Raw genomic sequence first — 10229 nt, 5'->3', positions numbered from 1 at the left:
CTACTTCCCAACACGGAATTGGCAACCCTCATTGTGTGCCCCAGAAGGGACCGGATACGTACCAGAGCCTTGGTTGACCTGTAGTTTGACTTGGCCCCAGTGTTCCCGGATCTCTCCAGGACCTTGGGGCTCGGTCCCATTGACCGGCTGGTGCTGCTGACGATCCTCAAACACCTCCATCTTCACAGTGTAATTGCCGGAGTCGGCCGTGGTGAGTTTTGTGATGCGCAAAGAGCAATCCCGACCCACGGTGACCCTCTTATTGCTTATAGTGTGATTATCCTGCTGCTGTTCTCCCGGACTGTACCAATCAATGGGCTGCAAGTTCCCGGAAGGTCCCGCTTTGAACCACTCACAAGACTCTAACTCCCGGGGGATTCCTTGCAGGGTCAGGGTGACTTCCTGCCCTTGATTGGGCCACGGTGGTACGCATTGGACGGGGATGCTGAATTGATTCGAGGCTGCAAATACGACCAAGAAGAGTTTCATGTAGCTGAGGGTTAGATCGCTATGTTGCATGGGGCTTGGGAGCAACAGGAACACCTAAAGGACCGCTAGGAACCTGCTCAACCACTGAGGTCTTCTTCGGACGCCTGGCTTTGGGGGCTTCACGTTCTGAGGTTAGGATGGTGGCAAAGTGGGAGAGGCCTTCTCTGTGGTGGCCCCAGAAGTCTTTAGGGCAGGAATATCATACTCATTTGTATGAGTATGATACAAATGAGCAGCAGTGGCGTAGGAGGTTAAGAGCTCGTGTATCTAATCTGGAGGAACCGGGTTTGATTCCCAGCTCTTCCACCTGAGCGGTGGAGGCTTATCTGGGGAATTCAGATTAGCCTGTGCACTCCCACACATGCCAGCTGGGTGACCTTGGGCGAGTCACAGCTTCTCGGAGCTCTCTCAGCCCCACCTACCTCACAGGGTGTTTGTTGTGAGGGGGGAAGGGCAAGGAGATTGTCAGCCCCTTTGAGTCTCCTGCAGGAGAGAAAGGGGGGATATAAATCCAAACTCTTCTTCTTCTTCTTATGAGGTCCAGATAGGACATAAATGTGACTTGGTTGAGCTTGGCAAACCCAGAATGGCATTGGGGGGGGGGGGTCGGCACCTGGACTGGCAAGTGAGGTGGGGCATTTTGGCTGACTTGATAGGACTTATCAGGCCACTTATAAGGTCCCAGTGTTGCCTCAGCTGACTTATCAGGCCCTTGTGATAAGTCAGCTGAGGCAACACTGGGACCTTATGAGCCCTCCCAAGGGTCCAGATCCAGCCCCCAGGCCACACGTTTGACACCCCTGCTCTAGGGAGATTTATCTGACTCCCTCTGTGGCCATTCTCTGCCAGTAGGAGAAGACATGTTTTGTTTCTGGTTGTGGTGGGTTTTCCGGGCTGTCTGGCTGTGTCCATTTCGTATAACAGACTTCTCTCTGCGACACACCTCTGAAGAGGCCAGCCACAGATGCAGGCAAAACGTTAGGAACAAGATCCACCAGACCACGGCCACACAGCCCGGAAAACCCGCCACAACCAGTTGAATCCGGACATGAAAGCCTTCGGCAATACATTTTTTTGTTTCATTTAGCATTCCTTCTGTGATCCCTCCTTCCAGACCAATGTTGTTAATTACGTGGCGTATGAGGTTAAGAGCTCGTGTATCTAATCTGGAGGAACCGGGTTTGATTCCCCGCTCTGCTACCTGAGCTGTGGAGGCTTATCTGGGGAATTCAGATTAGCCTGTGCACTCCCACACATGCCAGCTGGGTGACCTTGGGCTAGTCGCAGCTTCTCGGAGCTCTCTCAGCCCCACCTACCTCTCAGGGTGTTTGTTGTGAGCGGGGAAGGGCAAGGAGATTGTCAGCCCCTTTGAGTCTCCTGCAGGAGAGAAAGGGGGGATATAAATCCAAACTCTTCTTCTTCTACTACTGTGTTTATGTTTTGTACATATTTTAATTCTGTGTTTTAATAGTTTTAATGCAGTGTGTTTGATGTCTGAAATCATTAGCTGCCTCGCTGGCCTTTTAAGAGTAGAAAGTCGGGATATACATTTCAGTGACAATAGCAATAAATGTTGGATCTTGGGAGGGAAGGTTGCCAACTTTTTCTGCTGGCTAGTGCTCTTCTGCCTCCAACATCAGCACAATTATCTGCCCCTCTCGGCAGGCATTCATATTTTTCTCCCTGTCTTAAAAACGTTTCACAAGCAGCTCAAGGTGTGGTTAAAGACACAAGCACCCTCGCCCCCTTAATCTGTTGGCAACCTTATTCGATGAGGCTGGGAACCAAACCTACTAAACATCTTTCTGTCTTCCATTAGACCTGCCTGCCATGCTTTTTCATTGCTTCTGCTGCTGTGTCTGCAAGATTGTAGCTTTAAATTCAATTTCCTTTGTGTCAGTTCAGCTGTGAGTTTCAGCGGCAGAGCCAGATGACAAAAAAGAAAGAAAGAAAATAATTCTCACTGCTATGGTGTGACAGAGCTGAGACTTTTTAAATGAGGGTGTGCCGAGTTAGGTTTGCCCACTGGTTAGGAGGGGGAGGGGGATAGTCCTAGCTCCGTGCTGGCAAACCTTTGGCACTCCAGATGTTATGGACTACAATTCCCATCAGCCACTGCCAGCATGGCCAATTGGCTATGCTGACAGGGGCTGATGGGAACTGTAGTCCATAACATCTGGAGTGCCAAAGGTTCACCACCACTGTCCTAGCTTGTTCTACGCAGTAGTTTCCAGCCTGGGGTACACACACCCCCAGGGGTTACATAATGGGTCTGCTAATATGGGGGTTCAATTTTAGGGAAATGGGTTGCCAAGGAGTACATGAGTGGAAAATGGTTGGGAACCCCTGCTCTAGTGCTTTTGGCAGGGAGGAAAACGTTTTTTGTCTGCTCGTAGTCACATAGCAATGCGAGTTTAGAGGCAGAGGAGCCGAGGCGGACAAAAAAGTTGGCAACTCTTCACTGGGGACATGGCCGAAGAGGTTGCGTGTGCCTATGAATGAGAAATTTGTGCCTGCCGCTGGTGATTCGGAATGAAAGGCAAAGGAGAAAGGGCTGTTTATTGGATGAATCATGCAACTCATGGGTGTGCCGGAGTATTGGGCTGGGTGGCATCATCTCCGTGCCCAACCTGGAAGCCATCTGCAAGTCCCGCGGGCATCGCAATGGCAGCATAAGACTGTGGCACTCCCTGCAGGGAAAAACCATTTCCTTCTCTGCCGGGAAAGCCTTTTCGTGAATGTAGCAAGCTGCCTTCTGAGAAATTCGGAGGAAACTGAGTTTGCGAAGGGCAGCCGTGTAGGAGCTAGAAAAGACCCTAAAATGTAAGGATGCATTGCTGGAGATGAAGGTCAAGATCATTCATGCCATCGTGTTCCCTGTTATTATGTATGGCAGTGAAAGTTGGAAAATGAAGAAAGCTGACCGGAAGAAAGCGGTTCCATTTGAAATGGGGTGTTGGAAGAAATACCATCAACTGCCCAAATTACAAGCAATATAGGAAATTAAAAGGTCAACTATTGAATAGAGAGTTCTCTACCCTAATCACCGCAGCCAAGAAAACGTGCTCCCCTGTGTATTTTTCTCTCCCATTTGAACGGGGCCACTTGGCATACTGCCTGTATTGCTTAGTAAACCCTGCTCAAAGGAGAGCCATAATGCTCGCCAGGTTTAATGTTATGCCTTCTGCCTTGTTACATGGCAGATTTAATAAGCAAGAAAAGGCTAAAAGATTGTGCCCATGTAACGATGGCTCAGTTGAATCTCTGGCCCACCAATTACTTCACTGTCTCAGATTCAAGGAAATCAGATCCAATTATGCAGATCTTACTCCTTTACGTTTGCAGATCTCCCCGATTTACCATTAGATTACGCTGCTTGTTGGACGAATGCAAGTCCTTCTCTCCATGTATGGTGAAGCGGAAGACTTTCTCCTGAAAATTACTAAATGCCAGTAGATTTCCTTAGATCCCTGCTTTATGTATATCCTGTACTGTATAGGCTTTTTAATCTGTTTTTTATTATTATTGTTGTACTGCTGTCTATGCCAATAAAGGCTTGCTTCGAATAAAAAAAAATTACAAGCAAGCGATTACTGAATCAAAGGCCGATTACCCATGGGGCAAAGCTGACGTTGCACTGGCAGCTGGAAGGAGAGCATCAGGGCAACAAATCTTGTCCGGCTTCGTTTCCTCCCACAAGCGTGCGCGGAGAGAGGAAGTGCAACAGGCAAAGATTTCTTGTCCTGGCGTTAGCTCCCTCATTGCTTACCTGTTCTTCTCTCTTTCCCCAGAGAAAGCAAAGAGCCCTTCCGGCATGACTTTTGCATCCAGAGCGGGGCAAGGAACCGCGAAACCCGACCATGGATAATTGGCCGAAGAAAGCCTGAAACTTCACCACAAAATGACTAAATGGAGGCTATTGTGTACTGTGGAGGCGTTATGAAAAAAAAAGGACATCCGAGGAAAAAAGACAATAATGCTAGGAAAAGTTGAAGGCCGAAGGAAAAGAAGAAGACGCAATACGAGTTGGATGAACTCTGTGAAGGAAGCCACAACCCTCAACTTGCAAGACCTCAGAAAGAGCTTTTAAGGACCAGGACATTTGGGAGTTCATTCATTCATGGGGAGGCCATGAGTCAAAAGCAGGAAGCGGCCTTCCACTGGGAGTTGGGGGGAGTCTCACCAAAAGTGGTATTTCCCAGCCCTGTTGGCAGCCCTGGGAGACAATTCATGCTTACCTGACACTTGTAGATAAATGGAGCCTTCATAGAACTTCGTCTTTCAGGCCGGGTTTCTTATCTGGCGGAGTGGCTGGCTGGGTCCGCTTCTAAGGTGACAGTGTAGTTCCCGATGTCAGACCACCCGAGATCTCGCGATGCGCCAAGGAGCAATCTTCTTCCATTGTCTCCAGCGAGAAAGCACCAGGGGGTTGTGACTTTTTTCTCCTGGGGCCCTGGTTTTGGGGATGTGATTCGAGGGATTCTCTGCGGTTCCACTCCCTCTGAAGGGTACTGTAGTATTACCATGAGCAACGCTCAAACTTCATCCTGTAGGAGAACCCCCCCCCTGCCGCGAGGAAAGGGTGACGTCCTGACCCTCTTGAACTCCCGGTGGTTTCAGGGTTATGGAAACCCTTTGATGGGTAACTCCCAACTGCAACGCACAGCCAAGAAAGGATTCCTGCCAGGAGAGAAGACCAGAATAGCATTTCGCTTTAATATGTGTTCCCTTGATGTGTAACAATGTTATTGTACTTGGAGATGTATGAGGTACTTCTGGTTTTATGCCTAATAAAGGTTTTTGGATTGAATTGGATTGGCTGGGGCAGGGGTCTGCAACCTCGCGGCTCTCCAGATGTTCATGGACCTACAAATCCCATCAGCCCCCCAATTGGCCATGCTGGCGAGGGGCTAATGGGAATTGTAGTCCACGTATCTGGAGAGCCGCAGGTTGCAGACCCCTGATCTGGAGACAGTGGTGTACCTAAGGCAAACTGGAGCCCTGGGCAAAACCTGAGGAAGACAGAAAACAGGCATTGGCAAGAAGGGGGTGGAATTAAAAGGAAAATCTGGGGAAGTAATGCCTGCGGTCAGGGGGTGCCTGCTATCAGGAGTGCAATTATTAAGATAGCAGCACCAAAATTTCAGAGTATCTTTGTGAGACCCTACTGATGATTCCAACCAGGTTTGGTGAAGTTTGGGTCAGGGGTCCCAAAGTTCGCTGGGCCTCAAAGGTGTAGCCCCCATCTTCTGTAGCTCCCCATCGGGAACAATGGGGGGATGGGGGCACTGCCCAAAGTCCATAACTTTGGACTCTCTAAAACTCAAACCTCACTATAGCTTGGGTGATATCATCAAGGACAATCTCCCGAAAAATCCCTGAAATTTTGGTGCTGCTATCCTAAAAACTACACCCTCTGCAGATAAAAAACAGAAAAAACACTGAAAATATAAAAAAAATCCCACAAACGAACTTGCAGGTTTTGCGCCCCCCACAAGGTGGTACTTAGGGGCAAACTGCCCACTTTGCTTAATGAGAGGAACACCCCTCTGTCTGGGGATACCTTGCCTTTCTTCCACCTGCATACCCCAAGGGGAGGGTACCAAAGGGGCTCTGGGATTTCCCCCCATCCAGGCACTGAATATGTTTGATTGGCTGCAGATCAATAGAAATCCTGTTTCAGCTACATAAAAATATGAACACATACAAAGTTGCCTTTATCGAATATTTTGTCCATCAAGGAGTCAAGTGCATGTCTTCTCAACTGGGCTGCATGGCTCTCCCGGGATGCATTTAAAGATTTTACACGTCACCAGCTGATGGTCTTTTTTTAACTGGAGGTGCCGGGGGGTGAGCTAACTTGCCAAGCAGATGCTCTACTGCTGAGCAGCTGGCAGTCCACCCCCACTCCCACCTACACACCCATCTTTTTTTCGTACCTGCCTGCACACACCTCCGTTTCCAGAGGTGTTTTTTTAACCTAATTTTTGCTTGAGGGGGGGGGGTGATCTTTTTAAAAGGCAAGTTTCTTGTATGTGCACTGTCCATGATAGAGATATTCCCGTCAGAGGCATTAATGAGGCAAACTGCGGCCTGGGTAAAACCTGAATTGGATGCCCCCCCCCCATGGGCGACCACTCCCACCACGACCAATTAGGGTGTGCCCCATCCCCCATTCTTTGCCTAGGAGATGGGGCTGCCAACACCTGAGGGTCCCAACTTTGGACCCCTTGAACCAAACTGCACTAAAACTTGGGGGGGGGGTGTCATCATGACAGTCTCCAGATGATACCCTGAAATTTTTTGGTGCTGATACATCCGAAAATAAGCCCCCTGCAGGAACATCCCAGAAATTTGCCCAAGAATCTTGGTTCTGCATTGAGTTTTCTTCGTTACTGTCAATGGGGGGTTGCAGGCGGGCGGGGGGACATTTCTGAAGGCACAGTCTCAAAACTCTCATGGTCACATCAGGAGACTTCCATAATGATACCCCCCAGGTTTGGTGCAGTTTGGTTCAGGGTGGCCAAAGTTATGGACCCTCAAAGGCACTGTAGCCCCCAGCTCCTATCCAAGCTCCCCATTGGAAACAGTGGGGGGTAAGGGCAACCCCTTTGGGAGTCCAAGCCTCTCACAAACCCAGAGTAGCATAAGGACAGTCTCCTGATGATACGCTTTAAAAAAATTGGTGCAGCTAGCCTAAAAACTGCGCCAGCTACGGGCCAAAAATGGAAAACCACTAAAAACACCCAAAAGCAGACGCAGAACATTTTGACGCCCCCCACAAGGTGGTGCCACGGGCAGCTGCCCACCTTGCCCAATGGGCATTACGCCCCTGATTCCGGTTTCCTTTAATAATGATAAAAAGCCTTGGCAAAGGCTCAGGTTTGGATCAGCTCAGGCAGAGAAGGTTGGCGTTGCTTTTCCTGGCTGCCCTGCTCAAAATCAGTCTTCCTCAGGGCAGTGTTTGAAAACTGGGGAAAATATGATCTGGCTAACGGGCTGGCATGGGTTTTCCAGTAGGGCTCGCGGTCCGATAGTTTTTGCTCCTAACGTTTAGATCACACATCTGTGGCCGGCGCCGTCAGAGGTATCTCCACCGCCAGATATTTCCCTCCACCATCTTACTGCTGACATACCTGCGAGAGGCACCAGCCATAGAGGCAGGTGGTCGTTAGGAGCGCGCTTTCCCAGAACAAGGGTCTGCACCCTCTGCGGCTCTCCAGATGTTCGCCGGACTACGAATGTCATCAGGCCCTGCCAGCATGGCCAATTGGCTGGTGGCAGGGGCTGATGGGAATTGTAGTCCATGGACCTCTGGAGAGCCACAGATTGCAGACCCCTGTTCTCGTAGCTTTTGCTCCTAACGGTCACCATAATGTCATGGGTTTTGCGATCCATGAACATCTGGCCGAGCCACAGGTTGCAGACCCCTGCACGAGATCCGCAGAGTCCCACAGAAAAAACCACAACAAAGAAGTTGATTCCAGCTGTGAAAGATACCCATGGCTCATTCATTAGGTATAAAAATGCAAGATCCTGATCTTTCCAGCACCCGGGTACAGAATTCTAGGCTGGCGGGGTGCCCCTTGCCGAACCATACAAAACCCTGTGCCGGCAACATCTTTACCGGTTATGCTGGTTTTAAGTCTGTTGTACCGGCACAGCCTGAAAGAAAAGAGGGGCGATGAAGTCAATATCTACAAATACAGGTCGAAGTGGCAGCGGTACCCCACAGCAGCTAGAAAGCGGCTCTCTGGCGTATGGTTCCACCGACTCACCTGCCAGGAAGATAGCCCTCTGGGATCAGCGGCCCCTTGGGTAGCTCCATTGTCTGGGTGGGGTAAAGTCGTCACCCGGTGGAGCAGAACCTGCAGAACAATTAGAATGCTGGACTCTCTCCTTCCCCGAGCAGGGTACCTGGGTTCTCCTGAGCAGCGTTCTCCTGTGCTGAGATTTTTGTTCTTCCTGCTTCCCCTTTCCTGGCACACAGAGGAAACCAGCGTTAAGCATGTGATGTTTGGGTGAGCGTGGGGACGCCCCGTACTTTTGCCTTCTTTGGGCCTCTGTGACTGGTTGGCAGTTACGCCATGTTGAAGTGGCGGACTGGTGGAGATGGTTGGCTAGGTAAAGGGGGAATCCAAATAGGGCAGAACACAAGGTTCCTCTGAAACGCCAGAGCCTATTTAACATTACCATTTCTGCATAGAAAGGATTTGCCCCTTGATTTTATCAAACAACAACAACAACCATCTTTATTTGGCATTTAAAAATAGGTTCTAGAGCAGTGGTGGCGAACCTACAGCAACGCAGTGCCAAGAGGTGGCACTCAGAAATTCTCTGTTGGCACGCGCAGAGTTAAATCATGGTGGAGGGAATCGCCTTTACATACACATCTCGGCTGAACAGCCTGGGCAGCTGGACTTGATTATTGGCATTAAACCTGATACTAGGTTTGGGGAAACGGTCATGCAGGTAACCCTGTTAACCACTGTTAAACCCCACTAATTTTCATGCAAACAACTAAAGCATGATCTTTACTTGGGAGTAAGCTCGTGTGCTGGCAATCGGGCTTGTTTCTGAGTAAACTTTCCCTCACAGAATTAGAGTGATTCACCCATTCAAAGAGTTGCACAGTTGCTTCAAAGCAAAGCTAATGACTACCACCAAGCTTACTCCTGAGTAACGCACGCCTCGGAGCCAACTGTTTTTTCTAAACTAAAACTTAGTATTCAGGTTAAATTGCCATGTTGGCACTTTGCGATAAATAAGTGAGTTTTGGGTTACAATTTGGGCACTCGGTCTCGAAAAGGTTCGCCATCACTGTTCTAGAGCATTGCCAGACATTTTTGAAATGCAAATCAAGAGTACATTCAAAGCGCAGACAGGAAGACTGTATATAGCGGTATACGTTACTTAGAAAGTTCTGTCACTTGTAAAAGAAATGTTGCTACTTTTTCCAAGAGCATGGCATCTGTGTTGTTTAACAGAAGCTCCACAACAGAACAGTCAGAGTCACTTTCAGATTTGTCTAGGGCCAGCCTGGGAGAGAAATTCCTGATGCCCACATATCTCGGACAGTCAAGGATAATGTGAGCAAGAGTCTCCACTTGGTTTTTACAGTGTGGACAAACCCGATCCTGGAGAGGGATGGATAAGTAGCGACCCTTTGTAATGGCCGATGGGAAGGTATTGGATCTGGCCCTTGTGCTAATCCATCTCTGTTGGGGTTCAGTTCATAATCCAAGATATTGGGCTATGTGCCCCTGTTCCGGTATTATTCCGACAGAGAGGGGTGAGCATGATTTATTTGCTTGCCCCAACAAGATATGATATTCCTGTTCTAGAAGTTTTATCCTTGCAATCACCCTGTGAGGTAGGTTATGTTGAAAGAGAGACAGGCGCTGTGAGCATTGTGGCTGAGGGAGGGATTTGAACCCAAGTCTGATCACCCTGAGCTTGCCTTGTCTGACTCCCTTGGAGATGGGGTGCAGGACGGCGAGAGAGAGAATTAAGGCTGCTAAACTCCAGGTAATCACTATCAGGTGTGGAGGTGCGGAATCAAGTAATCCAGGGGTCTGCAAGCTGCAACCAGCATGGCCAATTGGCCAAGGTGGCAGGGACTGATGGGATTTGTAGTCCATGAACATCTGGAGAGCCGCAGGTTGCAGACCCCTGTTCTTGTAGCTTTTGCTCCTAACGATTCACCTGCATCTGATGGGATTTGTAGTCCATGAACATCT

The 10229-nt window shown here is 49.2% G+C and overlaps 1 protein-coding gene across 1 annotated transcript; it reads right to left on the bottom strand.

Annotated features, from left to right (window-relative positions):
• On the bottom strand, window positions 1-8317 carry LOC125435513 (carcinoembryonic antigen-related cell adhesion molecule 16-like). Its single transcript, XM_048501709.1, has 5 exons — window positions 8268-8317; window positions 8080-8154; window positions 6053-6068; window positions 4728-4767; window positions 1-461 (listed from the first exon to the last, which is right to left on the bottom strand). The coding sequence occupies exons 1-5, from the start codon at window positions 8315-8317 to the stop codon at window positions 1-3; spliced, it is 642 nt and encodes a 213-aa protein (XP_048357666.1).
• Between the last annotated feature and the right edge of the window lie 1912 nt (window positions 8318-10229).

Source organism: Sphaerodactylus townsendi, linkage group LG06 (assembly GCF_021028975.2).
Source record: "Sphaerodactylus townsendi isolate TG3544 linkage group LG06, MPM_Stown_v2.3, whole genome shotgun sequence".
Taxonomy (NCBI): domain Eukaryota; kingdom Metazoa; phylum Chordata; class Lepidosauria; order Squamata; family Sphaerodactylidae; genus Sphaerodactylus; species Sphaerodactylus townsendi.
This window is presented reverse-complemented; position numbering and strand designations above follow the sequence as displayed.

Coding starts and splice junctions, on each gene's coding strand:
- LOC125435513 (XM_048501709.1), bottom strand. CDS start 8,317: ATGGAGCTACCCAAGGGGCCGCTGATCCCAGAGGGCTATCTTCCTGGC. Junction 8,155..8,267: donor GAGGGCTATCTTCCTGGCAG/GTGAGTCGGTGG, acceptor CTTTTCTTTCAG/GCTGTGCCGGTACAACAGAC. Junction 462..4,727: donor CATTTATCTACAAGTGTCAG/GTAAGCATGAAT, acceptor TCGTATTTGCAG/CCTCGAATCAATTCAGCATC.